This window comes from Pseudophryne corroboree, chromosome 5, assembly GCF_028390025.1.
Source record: "Pseudophryne corroboree isolate aPseCor3 chromosome 5, aPseCor3.hap2, whole genome shotgun sequence".
In the NCBI taxonomy this organism is placed as follows: Eukaryota; Metazoa; Chordata; class Amphibia; order Anura; family Myobatrachidae; genus Pseudophryne; species Pseudophryne corroboree.
The window spans coordinates 788,795,871-788,817,221 of NC_086448.1; the positions used below are offsets into that span (position 1 = coordinate 788,795,871).

Below are 21,351 nucleotides of genomic sequence, written 5' to 3' on the forward strand. Positions count from 1 at the left end.
GGGTTAACACTAACTCTAATCTTAACACCAATGCCATCATCATAACTGTCAACATTCTGGTGTCGATATAATGAATGTCGGCATAGTGCCTGTTGACTATATGACTGCATGCCGTATACAGAATACCATCCCCTCCAACATGACCCGCCCCACTAGGTACAAAATGCTGTGTTTCTGGACTTCACTCTTAATTTATTTTTGCCATCACCTGTGAAGAAACAGCTTTCTTGTCATTTAACTAGTTCAGCACAGGTGATGGAAATCATAAATTAAGAGGGAAGTCCAGGAACAGAGCATTTTGTACCTAGTGGGGCGGGTCATGTTGGAGGGTCTGGAATACATGTAATGGTTATAGAGAGGTAATTGCTCAGTGTTAACCCCCAATATGCGTCATGTGACATTCCGTTGCGGCAGTGAGGCAGACGCCTGTACATATCACACAGTAATAACTACCGTCACTGCACTCACCTCGGCCGCCATCTTGGCTTCATTCGTTGCTAGGAGACGACGGGAGCGCGCAGGCTGCCTCATCATCTGTAGTCACTGTGGTGACGGCGCTGGGGGGAGACACCGGAAGTGCGTCATACGCAGGGAAGGGCGGTTGCTGCGCCTGTGGTGGAGCTCAGTGAGGGCGGAAGTGTTGTTGGTAGTGACGATAGTGACGATAATGGCGGCGACCGAGGCTACTGAGGTGGTGGCAGAGAGTGAGCAGGTAATTACGCCTGTGGTACCTCACTAGAGCTTGCTATGACGAGCATGGGCTAATGATACACCACTAGAGCTTTTCATGGCATACTGGGACTTGTGGTACCTCACCAGAAATTGCTGGGGCTTTATGATACAACAACAGAGATTGGCATGGCTTGCTGGGACTTGTGGTACCTCGCCAGAGCTTGCTATGGCGAGCTGGGGCTTATGATACAACAACAGAGATTGGCATGGCATGCTGGGACTTGTGGTACCTCACCAGGGCTTGCTATGGTGAGCTGGGGCTAATGATACAACAACAGAGCTTGTTATGGCATGCTGGGGCTTGTGGTACTTCACCGGAGCCTGCCATGGCTCGCAGGTCCTAGAGGTACTACATCAGCTTGTCATGGCATCATGACGCTTGTAGTACCACAGCAGAACCTGTCATGGTGTTCTAGGACTTGTAGCACCAGAGCTTGTAAAGATATGCTGGGACTTGTGGTTTCACACCAGTGCTTGTCATGGAGTGCTGAGATTTGTGACACTACGCCAGAGATTTTTGTGGCTTGCTGGAAATTGTAGTACTACACCAAAAGATTGCCATGGTTAGTCGGCACTGACAGTACCACAGCAGAGTTTGTTATGGTGTGCTGGGACTTGCTCCGGCGTCGTGGGTTTTATTTGCCTTGTGTTTTCCTGGATTTTTCTCTGTCTCGTGTTGTGGGAGTTATGTACTATTCGCTCTTTATGATCCAGAAAACTTCATATGTCCAGATTAAATAGCTTTTTATTTTCACTTAAAAATACAGCACCATTTATTTCCAAGATGTCCTATAAGGTGCCATTTCTCATCAATTTGACGTGAACTTGATATAAACTTTCAAATTTATCAAGGGTCTTAAAGTTCAGGAGAGAAACATTCTTCCAAGGAAGAGAAGTATTAGAACTCGGGGGCATACACTGAGACTGGAGGAAGGGAGGTACAGGGGAAATTTTAAGGAAAAATTACTTAACAGAAAGGGTAGTGGGTAAGTGGAATAGCCTCCCATTAGAGGTGGTAGAGGCTAAGACAGTAGAGCAATTTAAACATACTTGGGATAGGCATATGAATATCCTTACAAAGAATTAAGGTTCAAAAAGGGTTGAGATTGCTTAAAGGATAAAAAAAAAAAAGGGTCAGAGTAGATGGGCCAAGTGGTTCTTATCTGCTGTCAAATTCTATGTTTCTATGTAACTCCCACTTTGTAGGTGTCTTCAGATGAAGAATCGCCCTCTACATCCGCAGAAGACCTGGCAGCGCAGAAAAGAGAAGAGCGATTAAGAAAGTTTAGAGAGCTTCACTTAAAAAGGGTAAGAGATCCCCCAGATATTTACCATTCAGCACAGAGACTCATGTGAAATACCAAACTGCCTTCTGGAGAGGGCAGACCACTGTGTGATACTTAGAGATGAGCGCCGGAAATTTTTCGGGTTTTGTGTTTTGGTTTTGGGTTCGGTTCCGCGGCCGTGTTTTGGGTTCGACCGCGTTTTGGCAAAACCTAACCGAATTTTTTTTGTCGGATTCGGGTGTGTTTTGGATTCGGGTGTTTTTTTCAAAAAACACTAAAAAACAGCTTAAATCATAGAATTTGGGGATCATTTTGATCCCAAAGTATTATTAACCTCAAAAACCATAATTTCCACTCATTTTCAGTCTATTCTGAATACCTCACACCTCACAATATTATTTTTAGTCCTAAAATTTGCACCTAGGTCGCTGGATGACTAAGCTAAGCGACCCTAGTGGCCGACACAAACACCGGGCCCATCTAGGAGTGTCACTGCAGTGTCACGCAGGATGTCCCTTCCAAAAAACCCTCCCCAAACAGCACATGACGCAAAGAAAAAAAGAGGCGCAATGAGGTAGCTGTGTGAGTAAGATAAGCGACCCTAGTGGCCGACACAAACACCGGGCCCATCTAGGAGTGGCACTGCAGTGTCACGCAGGATGTCCCTTCCAAAAAACCCTCCCCAAACAGCACATGACGCAAAGAAAAAAAGAGGCGCAATGAGGTAGCTGTGTGAGTAAGATAAGCGACCCTAGTGGCCGACACAAACACCGGGCCCATCTAGGAGTGGCACTGCAGTGTCACGCAGGATGTCCCTTCCAAAAAACCCTCCCCAAACAGCACATGACGCAAAGAAAAATTAAAGAAAAAAGAGGTGCAAGATGGAATTGTCCTTGGGCCCTCCCACCCACCCTTATGTTGTATAAACAGGACATGCACACTTTAACCAACCCATCATTTCAGTGACAGGGTCTGCCACACGACTGTGACTGAAATGACGGGTTGGTTTGGACCCCCACCAAAAAAGAAGCAATTAATCTCTCCTTGCACAAACTGGCTCTACAGAGGCAAGATGTCCACCTCATCATCATCCTCCGATATATCACCGTGTACATCCCCCTCCTCACAGATTATCAATTCGTCCCCACTGGAATCCACCATCTCAGCTCCCTGTGTACTTTGTGGAGGCAATTGCTGCTGGTCAATGTCTCCACGGAGGAATTGATTATAATTCATTTTAATGAACATCATCTTCTCCACATTTTCTGGATGTAACCTCGTACGCCGATTGCTGACAAGGTGAGCGGCGGCACTAAACACTCTTTCGGAGTACACACTTGTGGGAGGGCAACTTAGGTAGAATAAAGCCAGTTTGTGCAAGGGCCTCCAAATTGCCTCTTTTTCCTGCCAGTATAAGTACGGACTGTCTGACGTGCCTACTTGGATGCGGTCACTCATATAATCCTCCACCATTCTTTCAATGGTGAGAGAATCATATGCAGTGACAGTAGACGACATGTCCGTAATCGTTGTCAGGTCCTTCAGTCCGGACCAGATGTCAGCATCAGCAGTCGCTCCAGACTGCCCTGCATCACCGCCAGCGGGTGGGCTCGGAATTCTGAGCCTTTTCCTCGCACCCCCAGTTGCGGGAGAATGTGAAGGAGGAGATGTTGACAGGTCGCGTTCCGCTTGACTTGACAATTTTCTCACCAGCAGGTCTTTCAACCCCAGCAGACTTGTGTCTGCCGGAAAGAGAGATCCAAGGTAGGCTTTAAATCTAGGATCGAGCACGGTGGCCAAAATGTAGTGCTCTGATTTCAACAGATTGACCACCCGTGAATCCTTGTTAAGCGAATTAAGGGCTCCATCCACAAGTCCCACATGCCTAGCGGAATCGCTCCGTGTTAGCTCCTCCTTCAATGTCTCCAGCTTCTTCTGCAAAAGCCTGATGAGGGGAATGACCTGACTCAGGCTGGCAGTGTCTGAACTGACTTCACGTGTGGCAAGTTCAAAGGGAATCAGAACCTTGCACAACGTTGAAATCATTCTCCACTGCACTTGAGACAGGTGCATTCCACCTCCTATATCGTGCTCAATTGTATAGGCTTGAATGGCCTTTTGCTGCTCCTCCAACCTCTGAAGCATATAGAGGGTTGAATTCCACCTCGTTACCACTTCTTGCTTCAGATGATGGCAGGGCAGGTTCAGTAGTTTTTGGTGGTGCTCCAGTCTTCTGTACGTGGTGCCTGTACGCCGAAAGTGTCCCGCAATTCTTCTGGCCACAGACAGCATCTCTTGCACGCCCCTGTCGTTTTTAAAAAAATTCTGCACCACCAAATTCAAGGTATGTGCAAAACATGGGACGTGCTGGAATTTGCCCATATTTAATGCACACACAATATTGCTGGCGTTGTCCGATGCCACAAATCCACTGGAGAGTCCAATTGGGGTAAGCCATTCCGCGATGATCTTCCTCAGTTGCCGTAAGAGGTTTTCAGCTGTGTGCGTATTCTGGAAAGCGGTGATACAAAGCGTAGCCTGCCTAGGAAAGAGTTGGCGTTTGCGAGATGCTGCTACTGGTGCCGCCGCTGCTGTTCTTGCGGCGGGAGTCCATACATCTACCCAGTGGGCTGTCACAGTCATATAGTCCTGACCCTGCCCTGCTCCACTTGTCCACATGTCCGTGGTTAAGTGGACATTGGGTACAACTGCATTTTTTAGGACACTGGTGAGTCTTTTTCTGACGTCCGTGTACATTCTCGGTATCGCCTGCCTAGAGAAGTGGAACCTAGATGGTATTTGGTAACGGGGGCACACTGCCTCAATAAATTGTCTAGTTCCCTGTGAACTAACGGCGGATACCGGACGCACGTCTAACACCAACATAGTTGTCAAGGCCTCAGTTATCCGCTTTGCAGCAGGATGACTGCTGTGATATTTCATCTTCCTCGCAAAGGACTGTTGGACAGTCAATTGCTTACTGGAAGTAGTACAAGTGGGCTTACGACTTCCCCTCTGGGATGACCATCGACTCCCAGCAGCAACAACAGCAGCGCCAGCAGCAGTAGGCGTTACACGCAAGGATGCATCGGAGGAATCCCAGACAGGAGAGGACTCGTCAGAATTGCCAGTGACATGGCCTGCAGGACTATTGGCATTCCTGGGGAAGGAGGAAATTGACACTGAGGGAGTTGGTGGGGTGGTTTGCGTGAGCTTGGTTACAAGAGGAAGGGATTTACTGGTCAGTGGACTGCTTCCGCTGTCGCCCAAAGTTTTTGAACTTGTCACTGACTTATTATGAATGCGCTGCAGGTGACGTATAAGGGAGGATGTTCCGAGGTGGTTAACGTCCTTACCCCTACTTATTACAGCTTGACAAAGGCAACACACGGCTTGACACCTGTTGTCCGCTTTTCTGTTGAAATACCTCCACACTGAAGAGCTGATTTTTTTGGTATTTTCACCAGGCATGTCAACGGCCATATTCCTCCCACGGACAACAGGTGTCTCCCCGGGTGCCTGACTTAAACAAACCACCTCACCATCAGAATCCTCCTGGTCAATTTCCTCCCCAGCGCCAGCAACACCCATATCCTCCTCATCCTGGTGTACTTCAACACTGACATCTTCAATCTGACTATCAGGAACTGGACTGCGGGTGCTCCTTCCAGCACTTGCAGGGGGCGTGCAAATGGTGGAAGGCGCATGCTCTTCACGTCCAGTGTTGGGAAGGTCAGGCATCGCAACCGACACAATTGGACTCTCCTTGTGGATTTGGGATTTCGAAGAACGCACAGTTCTTTGCGGTGCTTTTGCCAGCTTGAGTCTTTTCAGTTTTCTAGCGAGAGGCTGAGTGCTTCCATCCTCATGTGAAGCTGAACCACTAGCCATGAACATAGGCCAGGGCCTCAGCCGTTCCTTGCCACTCCGTGTGGTAAATGGCATATTGGCAAGTTTACGCTTCTCCTCCGACAATTTTATTTTAGGTTTTAAAGTCCTTTTTTTACTGATATTTGGTGTTTTGGATTTGACATGCTCTGTACTATGACATTGGGCATCGGCCTTGGCAGACGACGTTGCTGGCATTTCATCGTCTCGGCCATGACTAGTGGCAGCAGCTTCAGCACGAGGTGGAAGTGGATCTTGATCTTTCCCTAATTTTGGAACCTCAACATTTTTGTTCTCCATATTTTAATAGGCACAACTAAAAGGCACCTCAGGTAAACAATGGAGATGGATGGATACTAGTATACAATTATGGATGGACTGCCGAGTGCCGACACAGAGGTAGCTACAGCCGTGGACTACCGTACTGTACTGTGTCTGCTGCTAATATAGACTGGATGATAATGAGATGTAGTATGTATTAAGAAGAAAGAAAAAAAAAACCACGGGTAGGTGGTATACAATTATGGATGGACTGCCGAGTGCCGACACAGAGGTAGCTACAGCCGTGGACTACCGTACTGTGTCTGCTGCTAATATAGACTGGTTGATAATGAGATGTAGTATGTATAAAGAAGAAAGAAAAAAAAAACACGGGTAGGTGGTATACAATTATGGATGGACTGCCGAGTGCCGACACAGAGGTAGCTACAGCCGTGGACTACCGTACTGTACTGTGTCTGCTGCTAATATAGACTGGATGATAATGAGATGTAGTATGTATAAAGAAGAAAGAAAAAAAAAACCACGGTTAGGTGGTATACAATTATGGATGGACTGCCGAGTGCCGACACAGAGGTAGCTACAGCCGTGGACTACCGTACTGTACTGTGTCTGCTGCTAATATAGACTGGATGATAATGAGATGTAGTATGTATAAAGAAGAAAGAAAGAAAAAACCACGGGTAGGTGGTATACAATTATGGATGGACTGCCGAGTGCCGACACAGAGGTAGCTACAGCCGTGAACTACCGTACTGTGTCTGCTGCTAGTATAGACTGGATGATAAATAATGATATAAAAAATATATATATATATCACTACTGCAGCCGGACAGGTATATATTATATAATGAGGGACCTGCTGGACACTGTCAGCAGAATGAGTTTTTTAATTTTTATAGAATAAAAAAACACCACACAAGTCACACGACGAGTGTACTTTTTCAGGCAGACAATCACAATATACTATACTGGTGGTCAGTGTGGTCAGGTCACAGTGGTCAGTGGTCAGTCACACTGGCAGTGGCACTCTGGCAGCAAAAGTGTGCACTGTTTAATATGTACTCCTGGCTCCTGCTATAACCTATAACTGCTCCCCAGTCTCCCCCACAATTAAGCTGTGTGAGCACAGTCAGATATTATACATAGATGATGCAGCACACTGGGCTGAGCACAGATATGGTATGTGAGTGTGACTGAGTCACTGTGTATCGTTTTTTTCAGGCAGAGAACAAGAACAGAACGGATTATTAAATAATAATAAATTATAAAACTGCACTGGTGGTCAGGTCACTGGTCATCAGTCACTAGTATAACTCCTCCTAAGCTCCAGTAAGTAAATGAAGTGTCTCACTCTCACTCTATCTATTTTAATTTCTAAACGGAGAGGACGCCAGCCACGTCCTCTCCCTATCAATCTCAATGCACGTGTGAAAATGGCCGCGACGCGCGGCTCCTTATATAGAATCCGAGTCTCGCGATAGAATCCGAGCCTCGCGAGAATCCGACAGCGTGATGATGACGTTCGGGCGCGCTCGGGTTAACCGAGCAAGGCGGGAAGATCCGAGTCGCTCGGACCCGTGTAAAAAAACATGAAGTTCGGGCGGGTTCGGATTCAGAGAAACCGAACCCGCTCATCTCTAGTTGATACTGTGACAAATATTGGTCTGTGGTGGAGGTGGGGGATCTATTTGAAACACTGGTGGTTGGTAAAGAACTGAGGCTGCCAAAAGAGGGACAAACCTTTTTAATATATTTAAAAGCAAAATATACCAGCTGCTTATGTCACAAGTATACCATAGGGATCTGTCTTTTCAATCCGCTATTACAGAATTCAAGTACTTTCTACAATTGGTAGCAAGCATTAAACATTCGGTATAAGGAGAACTAATGCATACCTTAACACCAGCTCTTATTTTGCAGTACGAAGCGTCCAATTCAAATCGCAGGGAGCTCTTGGAGGAGGAGAAGCGGCAGAAGTTACCGAGTAATTGGGAGGCGCGGAAAGCTCGGGCAGAGTGGGAGCTGAAGGAGAACGAAAAGAAAAAGGTGAGTTCATGGAAAAATGAGGAAAACATTTCACATTGTTCCTTAACAACAACAAAAAAACTTTTACGAATTAACTTTAAATTGTCTATTTAATTATAGCACAGCCTCAGGCATTTATATACATAGGTGCTCATCATAACTGATTTGCTTCTGTTAATTTGATGTCTTTAGAAAGATTGTTTCCACTAACCCTCAGATCTTGGGGGGGACTTAGATTAGGTGCTTTAAGGCTAAACTTGAGAAACGGAAGCATTTGCTAAAAAACTGTGGCCCTCATTCCGAGTTGTTCGCTCGGTAAATTTCTTCGCATCGCAGCGTTTTTCTGCTTAGTACGCATGCGCAATGTTCGCACTGCGACTGCGCCAAGTAAATTTGCTATGAAGATAGTATTTTTACTCACGGCTTTTTCTTCGCTCCGGCGATCGTAGTGTGATTGACAGGAAATGGGTGTTACTGGGCGGAAACACGGCGTTTTATGGGCGTGTGTATGAAAACGCTGCCGTTTCCGGAAAAAACGCAGGAGTGGCTGGAGAAACGGAGGAGTGTCTGGGCGAACGCTGGGTGTGTTTGTGACGTCAAACCAGGAACGACAAGCACAGAACTGATCGCAGATGCCGAGTAAGTATGAAGCTACTCTGAAACTGCTAAGACGTGTGCTAATCGCAAAATTGCGAATACTTCGTTCGCAATTTTAAGAAGCTAAGATACACTCCCAGTAGGCGGAGGCTTAGCGTGAGCAACTCTGCTAAATTCGCCTTGCGAGCGATCAACTCGGAATGAGGGCCCGTATGAGGTACCGTAGCCGTACAGGGGGTAAGTGGGTGCTTTACACTGCTATTGTTTAATTCAGTTTGGCAATCTCAGCCTTAGTTGTCTGGCAGCTACTATGAGGATAACGGGCCTAATTCAGATCTGATCGCAGCAGCAAATTTGTTTGCTAATGTGCAATTCCATGTGCACTGCAGGTGGGGCAGATATAACATGTGCAGAGAGAGTTAGAGTTGGGTGGGTTCTATTGTTTCTGTGCAGGGTAAATACTGGCTGCTTTATTTTTACACTGCAATTTAGATTTCAGTTTGAACACACGCCACCCAAACCTAACTCTCTCTGCACATGTTACATCTGCCCCCCCTGCAGTGCACATGGTTTTACCCATTATCTATTAAATTTGCTGCTGCAATCAGATCTGAATTAGGCCCAAAGTTCCATATATAATAATTGCACATATCGTGGGTTTGTCGAATTGTCATTTGGAAATGGGCCCAAGAAGTGATGATGCGTTTACTGCTTCATAACTTCATGGATATGTCTGGAAATTGGTGCCCACAGTTTGGGGATCAATCGTGGCCTACATCATATTTAAACAATTGCCATATTCTTGGGTCGGCTGTGTTCACGTAAGTACTTGTTGCTTATTGTATGCTTACATGGCTGAGGCTGAGAAACCCAGTATAGATTGTAGGGCTCCTAGGATTGATGCCTAGTTAGGATGACATTGATCCCAATGTTTAGTCTGTGCAGTGAACACTCTCTTCCTGGCTGTTGAGCTGACGCCACTCTATGTAATCTGTGCTAGGAATGTGAGGCTAACGGGGTGGATTATCACAGAGCGAAGGTACTGGAGATCAGTGCGGAAGACGCAGAAAGATGGGAGAGGAAAAAGAAGAGGAAGAACCCTGATAATGGCTTCTCAGGTACAGTATGTTATCTCTACCCAGAGCGTGACTAGACATGTTGGTGCTCTGTGCCAGAAAGAGAACTGATGCCCCCCACCCCCCATATTTAAAGGGGGACAGTGTGCTGAAGGGGCGTGGCCACATAATTGTACCAATGCGCATTACTCCGCACCGTAGTGTCCAATGTTCAAGTTACGCCACACAGTAGTGCCACTTACATACATTATGCCACACAGTAGTGCCACTTACATACGTTACGCCGGGTAGAGCCCCTTTCACACGTTACGCCAGGTAGAGCCCCTTTCACACGTTACGCCAGGTAGAGCCCCTTTCACACGTTACGCCAGGTAGAGCCCCTTTCACACGTTACGCCAGGTAGAGCCCCTTTCACGCGTTACGCCAGGTAGAGCACCTTTCACACATTACGCCAGGTAGAGCACCTTTCACACATTACGCCAGGTAGAGCCCCTATCACACATTACGCCACAGTAGAGACCCTTAAGGTGCATACACACTAGGCTATATTTTAAACGATAGCGCTCGTTTTCACTCTTTTGAGCGATTATCGTTTGTAATATCGTCCAGTGTGTTCACTGTATCGTTAACGATGCACGCTCCTGCGGGTTGTTAACGATATAGCCATCATCTGTGAATTCAGCTCAATTTGGACTATATCGTCCAAAACCGCATGTTCGTCCAGGCAGCACGGTGACGTCACTGATGTTAGCGATATCGTCCAGTTTGTACGCACTATATCGTCTGCCTGGGAGTCAAGGGAAAACACTAGGCGATATCGCTCATGGAGCATATCGTCTTGTGTGTACCCAGCTTTACACACATTACACCAGGTAGAGCTCCTAGGAGATCCCTGATATTGGCTTCTCAGGTACAGTATGTTCTCTCTACCCAGGGCCGTAACTAGATATTTTGGTGCCCTGTGATGAGTAGAGGGGATGGATGGATGGCTGTGTCCCTGCTACATCTGTACCGGTGATTAGTAGAGTGGATGGATGGATGGCTGTGTCCCTGCTACATCTGTACCGGTGATGAGTAGAGGGGATGGATGGATGGCTGTGTCCCTGCTACATCTGTACCGGTGATGAGTAGAGGGGATGGATGGATGGCTGTGTCCCTGCTACATCTGTACCGGTGATGAGTAGAGGGGATGGATGGATGGCTGTGTCCCTGCTACATCTGTACCGGTGATGAGTAGAGGGTACGGATGGCTGTGTCCCTGCTACATCTGTACCGGTGATGAGTAGAGGGGATGGATGGATGGCTGTGTCCCTGCTACATCTGTACCGGTGATGAGTAGAGGGGATGGATGGATGGCTGTGTCCCTGCTACATCTGTACCGGTGATGAGTGGATGGATGGCTGTGTCCCTGCTACATCTGTACCGGTGATGAGTAGAGGGGACGGACGACTGTGTCCCTGCTACATCTGTACCGGTGATGAGTAGAGGGGATGGATGGCTGTGTCCCTGCTACGTCTGTACCGGTGATGAGTAGAGGGGATGGATGGATGGCTGTGTCCCTGCTACATCTGTACCGGTGATGAGTAGAGGGGACGGATGGCTGTGTCCCTGCTACATCTGTACCGGTGATGAGTAGAGGGGACGGATGGATGGCTGTGTCCCTGCTACGTCTGTACCGGTGATGAGTAGAGGGGATGGATGGCTGTGTCCCTGCTACATCTGTACCGGTGATGAGTAGAGGGGATGGATGGATGGCTGTGTCCCTGCTACATCTGTACCGGTGATGAGTAGAGGGGACGGATGGCTGTGTCCCTGCTACATCTGTACCGGTGATGAGTAGAGGGGACGGATGGATGGCTGTGTCCCTGCTACGTCTGTACCGGTGATGAGTAGAGGGGATGGATGGATGGCTGTGTCCCTGCTACGTCTGTACCGGTGATGAGTAGAGGGGATGGATGGCTGTGTCCCTGCTACGTCTGTACCGGTGATGAGTAGAGGGGATGGATGGATGTGTCCCTGCTACGTCTGTACCGGTGATGAGTAGAGGGTACGGATGGCTGTGTCCCTGCTACATCTGTACCGGTGATGAGTAGAGGGGATGGATGGATGGCTGTGTCCCTGCTACATCTGTACCGGTGATGAGTAGAGGTGATGGATGGCTGTGTCCCTGCTACGTCTGTACCGGTGATGAGTAGAGGTGATGGATGGCTGTGTCCCTGCTACGTCTGTACCAGTGATGAGTAGAGGGGACGGATGGATGGCTGTGTCCCTGCTACGTCTGTACCGGTGATGAGTAGAGGGGACGGATGGCTGTGTCCCTGCTACGTGCCCCCGGGTTCGCATGGCCAGCATAGATGTGGAGGACTCTTCACATGAAGATTATTATTATTATTATTTGGATCTAGAAAGCAGAGCTGTGCCCCTGTATAGAAACACATGAAGATGTTCAGCTTCATTTGCCGCATCTGTAGGTTGTTGCCTGTTCATGCAGCACGCGTTAGTTCACCATAATGGGCAATTCCACTGCCTTGTTCTGTGGCTTAAATGGGAGTTATGTGGTTTTCTCTAACGTCCTAAGTGGATGCTGGGGACTCCGTCAGGACCATGGGGTTTAGCGGCTCCGCAGGAGACAGGGCACAATAATAAAAGCTTTAGGATCAGGTGGTGTGCACTGGCTCCTCCCCCTATGACCCTCCTCCAAGCCTCAGTTAGATCTTTGTGCCCGGCCGAGAAGGGTGCAATCTAGGTGGCTCTCCTGAGCTGCTTAGAATAAAAGTTTAAGTTAGGTTTTTTATTTTCAGTGAGTCCTGCTGGCAACAGGCTCACTGCTACGAGGGACTTAGGGGAGAGAAGTAAACTCACCTGCGTGCAGGATGGATTTGCTTCTAAGGCTACTGGACACCATTAGCTCCAGAGGGAGTCGGAACACAGGTCTCACCCTGGGGTTCGTCCCGGAGCCGTGCCGCCGACCCCCCTTGCAGATGCCGAAGTTGAAGAGGTCCAGTGGTCCAGAAACAGGCGGCAGAAGACTTTCAGTCTTCATAAGGTAGCGCACAGCACTGCAGCTGTGCGCCATTGTTGTCAGCACACTTCATACCAGCGGTCACTGAGGGTGCAGGGCGCTGGGGGGGGCGCCCTGGGCAGCAATATATTATACCTTTTTTATGGCTAAAATACATCCCATATAGCCCTTGAGGCTATATGGATGTATTTAACCCCTGCCAGATCTCACAAACTCCGGGAGAAGAGCCCGCCGTTTTAGGGGGCGGGGCCTATTCTCCTCAGCACACGGCGCCATTTTCCTGCTCAGCTCTGCTGTGAGGAAGGCTCCCAGGCTCTCCCCTGCACTGCACTACAGAAACAGGGTTAAATCAGAGAGGGGGGGCACTTATTTGGCGATATGATTACATATGTGAAAATGCTATAAGGGAAAACACTTGTATAAGGGGTTGTCCCTGTATAATTATAGCGTTTTTGGTGTGTGCTGGCAAACTCTCCCTCTGTCTCCCCAAAGGGCTAGTGGGGTCCTGTCCTCTATCAGAGCATTCCCTGTGTGTGTGCTGTGTGTCGGTACGTGTGTGTCGACATGTAGGAGGACGATGTTGGTGAGGAGGCGGAGCAAATTGCCTGTATTGGTGATGTCACTCTCTAGGGAGTCGACACCGGAATGGATGGCTTATTTAGGAATTACGTGATAATGTCAACACGATGCAAGGTCGGTTGACGACATGAGACGGCCGGCAAAAAAATTAGTACCTGTCCAGGCGTCTCAGACACCGTCAGGGGCTTGTAAAAACGCCCATTTACCTCAGTTGGTCGACACAGACACGGACACTGACTTCAGTGTCGACGGTGAAGAAACAAACGTATTTTCCTTTAGGGCCACACGTTACATGTTAAGGGCAATGAAGGAGGTGTTACATATTTCTGATACTACAAGTACCACAAATAAGGGTATTATGTAGGGTGGGAATAATCTACTTGTAGTTTTTCCTGAATCAGATAAATTAAAGTGTGTGATGATACGTGGGTTTCCTCCGATAGAAAATTATTGGAGGTATACCCTTTCCCGCCAGAAGTGAGGGCGAGTTGGGAAACACACCTTAGAGTGGATAAGGCGCTCACACGCTTATAAGAACAAGTGGCGTTACCGTCTCCAGATACGGCCGCCCTCAAAGAGCCAGCTGATAGGAAGCTGAAAAATATCCTAAAAAGTATATACACACATACTGGTGTTATACTACGACCAGCAATCGCCTCAGCCTGAATGTGCAGCGCTGGGGGGGCTTGGTCGGATTTCCTGACTGAAAATATTGATACCCTTGACAGGAACAATATTTTATTGACTATAGAGCATTTTAAGGATGCATTTCTATATATGCGAGATGCGCATTCTGGCATCAAGAGTAGATGTGATGTCCATATCTGCCAGACGATGTTTATAGACATGACAGTGGTCAGGTGATGCAGATTCCAGACGGCACATGGAAGTATTGCCGTATAAAGGGGCGGTCCATCGGACCTGGTGGCCATGGCAACAGCTGGAAAATCCACTTTTGTTACCCCAAGTCACATCTCAGCAGAAAAGGACACAGTCTTTTCAGTCTCAGTCCTTTCGTACCCATAAAGGCAGGCGGGCAAAAGGCCAGTCATATCTGCCCAGGGTTAGAGGAAAGGGAAGAAGACTGCAGCAGGCAGCCCATTCCCAGGAACAGAAGTCCTCCACAGCTTCTGCCAAGTCCGCAGCATGACGCTGGGGCCATACAAGCGGACTCAGGTGCGGTGGGGGGTCATCTCAAGAGTTTCATCACGCAGTGGGCTCACTCGCAAGTGTACTCCTGGATCCTACACGTAGTATCCCAGGTGTACATTGGAAATTCGAGACGTCTTCCCCTCACAAGTTCCTGAAGTCTGCTTTACCAACGTCTCCCTCCGACAGGGAGGCAGTATTGGGAAAAAATTCACAGGCTGTATTCCCAGCAGGTGATAATCAAAGTACCCCTCCTACAACAAGGGAAGGGGTATTATTCCACACTATATTGTGGTACTGAAGCCAAACGGCTCGGTGAGATATAAAAGATTTGAACAATTACATACAAGGGTTCAAATCAAGATGGAGTCACTCAGAGCAGTGATAGCGAACCAGGACGATATGGTGTCACTGGATATCAGAGACGCTTACCTACATGTCCAAATTTTGCCCTTCTCACCAAGGGTATCTCAGGTTCGTGGTACAGAACTGTCACTATCAGTTCAGACGCTGCCGTTTGGATTGTCCACGGCACCCCGGGTCTTTACCATGGTAATGGCCGAAATGATGATTCTTCCTAAAAGAAATATGGACGCTTTCCTGATAAGGGCAAGGTCCAGAGAACAGTTGGCGGTCGGAGTAGCACTATCTCAAGTAGTTCTACGACAGCACGAGTGGATTCTAAATATTCCAAAATCGCAGCTTTTTCCGACGACACGTCTAATGTTCCTAGGAATGATTCTGGACACAGTCCAGAAAAGGATGTTTTCTCCCGGAGAAGAAGGCCAGGGAGTTATCCGAGCTAGTCAGGAACCTCCTAAAACCAGGAAAAGTATCAGTGCATCATGGCACAAGGGTCCTGTGAAAAATGGTGGTTTCTTACAAAGCGATCCCATTCGGTAGATTTCACGCAAGAACTTTTCAGTGGAATCTGCTGGGAAAATGGTCCGGATCGCATCTTCAGATGCATCAGCGGATAACCCTGTCTCCAAGGACAAGGGTGTTTTCTTCTGCGGTGGCTGCAGAGTGCTCATCTATGAAAGGGCCGCAGATTCGACATTCAGGACTGGGTCCTGGTGACCACGGATGCCAGCCTGAGTGGCTGGGGAGCAGTCACACAAGGAAAAAATTTCCAGGGAGTGTGATCAAGTCTGGAGACTTCTCTCCACATAAATATACTGGAGCTAAGGGCAATTTACAAGGCTCTAAGCTTAGCAAGACCTCTGCTTCAAGGTCAGCCGGTATTGATCCAGTGGGACAACATCACGGCAGTCGCCCACGTAAACAGACAGGGCGGCACATGAAGCAGGAGGGAAATGGCAGAAACTGCAAGGATTCTTCGCTGGGCGAAAAATCATGTGATAACACTCTCAGCAGTGTTAATTCCGGGAGTGGAAAACTGGGAAGCAGACTTCCTCAGCAGGCATAACCTCCACCCGGGAGAGTGGGGACTTCAGCGGGAAGTCTTCCACATGATTGTAAACCGTTGGGAAAAACCAAAGGTGGACATGTTGGCGTCCCGCCTGAACAAAAAACTAGACAAATATTGCGCCAGGTCAAGGGACCCTCAGGCAATAGCGGTGGACGCTCTGGTAACACTGTGGGTGTACCAGTCAGGGTATGTGTTCCCTCCTATGCATCTCATACCAAAAGTACTGAGAATCATAAGAAGGAGATGAGTAAGAACGATACTCGTGGTTCCGGATGGGTCAAGAAGGACTTGGTACCCGGAACTTCAAGAGATGCTCACGGAAGAACCGTGGCCTCTACCTTTAAGAAAGGACCTGCTCCAGCAGGGGCCTTGTCTGTTCCAAGACTTACCGCGGCTGCGTTTGACGGCATGGCAGTTGAACGCCGGATCCTGAAAGGGCATTCCAGATGAAGTCATCCCTACCCTGGTCGAAGCCAGGAAGGATGTAACCGCAAAACATTTTCACCGCATTTGGCGAAAATATGTTGCGTGGTGTGAGGCCAAGAAGGTCCCTACAGAGGAATTCCAACTGGGTCGTTCCTACATTTCCTGAAAACAGGACTGTCTATGGGCCTAAAATTAGGGTCCATTAAGGTTCAAATTTCGACCCTGTCGAATTTCTTCCAGAAAGAACTGGCTTCAGTGCCTGAAGTTCAGACGTTTGTAAAAGGGGTACTGCATATACAGCCTCCTTTTGTGCCCCCAGTGGCACCTTGGGATCTCAATGTTGTTTTGAGTTTCCTAAAGTCACATTGGTTTGATCCACTCACCACTGTGGAATTAAAATATTTCACATGGAAGGTGAAGATTCTATTAGCCCTGGCTTCAGCCAGGCGTGTGTCAGAATGGGCGGCTTTATCATATAAAAGCCCTTACTTAATTATTCATTCTGACAGGGCAGAATTGAGGATTCGTCCTCAATTTCTCCTTATGGTGTTTTCTGTTTTTCACATGAACCAACCTATTGTGGTACCTGCGGCTACTAGGGACTTGGAGGACTCCAAGTTACTTGACGTTGTCAGGGCCCTGAAAATATATGTTTCCAGGACGACTGGAGTCAGAAAATCTGACTCGCTGTTTAGTCTGTATGCACCCAACAAGATGGGTGTTCCTGCTTCTAAACAGACGATTGCTCGCTGGATTTGTAGCACAATTCAGCTTGCACATTCTGTGGCAGGCTTGCCACAGCCAAAATCAGTAAAAGCCCATTCCACAAGGAAGGGGGCTCATCTTGGGCGGCTGCCCGAGGGGTCTCGGCTTTACAACTTTGCCGAGCAGTTACTTGGTCAGGGGCACACCCTGACTGAGGAGGACCTGGAGTTCTCTCATTCGGTGCTGCAGAGTCATCCGCACTCTCCCGCCCGTTTGGGAGCTTTGGTATAATCCCCATGGTCCTGACGGAGTCCCCAGCATCCACTTAGGACGTTAGAGAAAATAAGAATTTACTTACCGATAATTCTATTTCTCGTAGTCCGTAGTGGATGCTGGACGCCCATCCCAAGTGCGGATTGTCTGCAATACTTCTACATAGTTATTGTTACAAAAATCGGGTTATTCTTGTTGTGAGCCATCTTTTCAGAGGCTCCTTCGTTGTTATCATACTGTTAACTGGGTTCAGATCACAGGTTGTACGGTGTGATTGGTGTGGCTGGTATGAGTCTTACCCGGGATTCAATATCCTTCCTTATTATGCACGCTCGTCCGGGCACAGTATCCTAACTGAGGCTTGGAGGAGGGTCATAGGGGGAGGAGCCAGTGCACACCACCTGATCCTAAAGCTTTTATTATTGTGCCCTGTCTCCTGCGGAGCCGCTAAACCCCATGGTCCTGACGGAGTCCCCAGCATCCACTACGGACTACGAGAAATAGAATTATCGGTAAGTAAATTCTTATTTTATATATAAATGATCTCTAAATGACAGAAATGCGTGATCAGGAATTCCTAGCCTCAACCGGCCATTAGCAACTAATGGCTTTACAGCTGAAAACTACAAGTCCCAGAATGCCCTTCATCCCAGTGGCTGGAACAACATCCACATTTTTATTTTATTTACACTCCATCTCCAGGAGTGTCTATCTCCCTAACCTAGAATTGTACAAAAAGGAGCATATTTTATGACCTTTATGAGGCACTTTTATGCCAGTGTATGTACCCCTCTAATGATTCATGGTATTAGTTACCAGAATTTTCCAGTTCAGCAGTTCTATGGGGGTCTCCCGCGAGCCATGTCTTCATTCTTATCAATCCGTTTCCATCCCTTACAGATTATGCAGCCGCACAGCTGCGCCAGTACCAGCGACTGACTAAGCAGATCAAACCAGACATGGAGGTGTACGAGAAGGAGCGCGAGAAGTGGTAAGAGATGCGTCTTCTCTCTCCCTACACACATGGGGAGATCTATCAATGCTTGGAGAGAGAGATAAAGGGGGTCATTCCGAGTTGATCGCTAGCTAAAAATGTTCGCTGCGCAGCGATGATGAAACAAAACGGCACTTCTGCGCATGCGGCGCAGTGCGCACGCGCGACGTACTTTCACAACGAGCGAAGTGTTTTTACACAAGGTTTTCAGTCGCAATGGCAGCCGCAGAGTGATTGACAGGAAAGGGGCGTTTCTGGGTGTCAACTGATCGTTTTTGAAAAAACGCAGGCGTGCCAGGAAAAACGCAGGCGTGGCTGGGCGAACGCAGGGCGTGTTTTGTGACGTCAAATCCGGAACTGAACAGTCTGAATCATCGCAAGCTAGGAGTAGGTCTGGAGCTACTCTGAAACTGCACAATTTGTTTTTTTGGAGTCGCTCTGCGATACTTTCGTTAGCACTTCTGCTAAGCTAAAATACACTCCCAGAGGGCGGCGGCTTAGCATTTGCACGGCTGCTAAAAACTGCTAGCGAGCGAACAACTCGGAATGACCCCCAGAGTACCGGGCAATCCGCTTCTAACTGCCATGTCACAGGCTGTATTTGATAAATGACAGGAGCTGATTGGTTGGTAGTTTATCTCTCCCAGAGTATCTCTCTCTCTCTCTCTCTCTCTGCTGCTGCTTATTCTTGGATTTCAAATGACATTCTCCCTGTCACTTACAATGATAATCTCCCATTGTACCTGTTCAGCATTTGCTGCCATTCCTTTCTGATATCAGAATGTTTCCCCTCCCGATGCTTTGAGGAACTGGCTTCTTTGTTCTGTAGCCAATACAGTTTCAATAGTACAGTGCTAATATACTGAGTGAAAGAAATATTGTCGCTCTGTTTATTACCTGTCTGTAATGCTGTTGTTTTTATCTTTGTTGATCCTAGTGGAGAAAACTTCTACCCTACTCTAAACAGCCTGTACCATGGAACTCACGTCCCAACCAAAGACGGCATAGACAGAATGGTCACCGACCTGGAAAAACAGTAAGCGCTTCGCGATTTGTTTTTATTTTTTGCGTGACCTGTACATTTTCCATACAGACTATGGATTTTACATGTTTCCCATCTTTTGTGGTACTCTGACTTTTAAAATGCAATAATGTGTTCAGGAAAGCCGTGTATAAATCGGGTTGTTGTTATCGGCATAGTATACAGATGATTTGTTTTACAGTCTATTTCTTCTATGGTGGCTTAGAGCACAGGCGGTTCTTTGCGCTCAGCATCGACTGCGCAGCGTCGCCTGCTGTCAGAGAGATCATCCTGACAGCTCCTAGTATGTAAAATATTAAGGGGTAAATCCACTCAAAAAATATTTAGCTTTTTCTGAATCATCAATTTGGTGGACTAAAACATTTAAAAGAGTTGAAATGGGACTTCTGCATGAAATTACCCGTTGAAAGACACAAAACACACTTGCTGCCATTTAACCACTTGCCTGGCATGGTTGCATCACCAGCAAGTGTCTTATTTGATCTGGAAGCTCAGGATGCGACCAGCCAGATAGACAGCTTGTGCAGCTGCAGGGAAGAGAAACTTCCTGCAGCTGCCGCTCTCAGAGGGACCTCTGTCTCCCCGCACCCTCCCCCAGTGTTTGTTGTGCTGCTGATCACTGCTTATCGGTCAGCACGGTAGCTCCAGACAATAGCAGCCACCGGTCAAGTGTGAGTCAACAACCCTGGAAGCCCAACATCGATTAAGAACGATTTTTGATCGATCTGATATCAATTAAAATCGATCACAATCGACCTTTAGTAAATATACTCCGTAGACTCCGGGGGTGGGGGTTTAGTTAGCCTCAGGGTTCCGGCGGAACTTTGTATGCTACTACATTATGAGTTATCAGAACAGGAATACCTAGTTATTTTCTCGCACACCTGAGAGGGTTGAGCAAGGTAAGTACCCACTACCTGCTCCATTATTTGGTAAAGTTGGGTTTTGCAAGATTTTAGGCTGCATCATAATTTTCTTCTCCTGCCCGTTTGTGTCGCAGGATTGAGAAACGAGAGAAGTACAGCCGCCGCCGCGCCTACAATGACGATGCAGACATTGACTACATCAATGAGAGGAACGCCAACTTCAACAAAAAGGCAGAAAGATTTTATGGGAAATACACGGCCGAGATCAAACAGAACCTGGAGAGAGGCACGGCTGTCTGAGTGCCTCATACCGGAAGTACAGCGGCGTTATTCTCCAGATGCCGTCATTCTTGTTTTGTTTCCCACAGCTTTGTACATAGCTTTATTCACTGTCTATAAATAAACGTTGATGCTTTTAGTGGAAGAGTGAGCGGTCTTTGGCTTTGAAGTCTAATGAACTGCAACACCCAGCATTTTTATTATTCAAAAGCTATGCGGTCATGTGGTTTAACTATCATAAGAGAGCTGGGGAGACATACATGTAAGAAAGTGACAGCAGCTCTTGAGTGTCGGCCGGGACTCTTGAACAATAGCCAGCGCATGCATCATGGGGTACTGGTTCTTGTAATAAATATTACTTTAACCCACAGTATACTCCACTGTGAGTAATCGTATTCATACAGAGATTATGGTAGTTTGCCATCTCTCAGGATTCTGGATCTGATTTTACGGACATGGAAGCGGTCCAGCCCATAGCAGGTATCTAGGATGCCTAGTGTCAGGGAACGTTTGTCAGGGCACAGGCTCCAGTAATATTTAAGCATGACAGTATGCACACACAAATATTCCTGTGTTATCTTCACTATAAATAACACACACCTACCGTGTAATCACCTTTTTCTAATAATCCAAATGTGATATAAATGCCAAGAGGTTGCTTAGTACAGAAGTGTTTGTGAATACCGCTAATAAATACA

At 47.5% G+C, this 21,351-nt stretch overlaps 2 protein-coding genes across 2 annotated transcripts in view; one reads left to right on the plus strand and one right to left on the minus strand.

Annotated features, from left to right (window-relative positions):
• The window catches only part of LRRC72 (leucine rich repeat containing 72), a 98,077-nt gene extending 97,523 nt beyond the window's left edge, over positions 1 to 554 (minus strand). Inside the window, exon 1 of the mRNA XM_063924414.1 lies at positions 469 to 554. Coding sequence (XP_063780484.1) covers positions 469 to 534 — 66 coding nt within the window. The 5' untranslated portion in view covers positions 535 to 554. The remainder of the gene's footprint in view (positions 1 to 468) is intronic.
• Positions 553 to 20,798, plus strand: SYF2 (SYF2 pre-mRNA splicing factor). Its single transcript, XM_063924413.1, has 7 exons — positions 553 to 712; positions 1,939 to 2,040; positions 8,109 to 8,234; positions 9,811 to 9,928; positions 18,373 to 18,463; positions 19,404 to 19,502; positions 20,509 to 20,798. Exons 1-7 carry the CDS (start codon positions 668 to 670, stop codon positions 20,672 to 20,674), a joined length of 747 nt encoding a protein of 248 aa, XP_063780483.1. The 5' UTR covers positions 553 to 667; the 3' UTR covers positions 20,675 to 20,798.
• Positions 20,799 to 21,351: the final 553 nt, after the last annotated feature.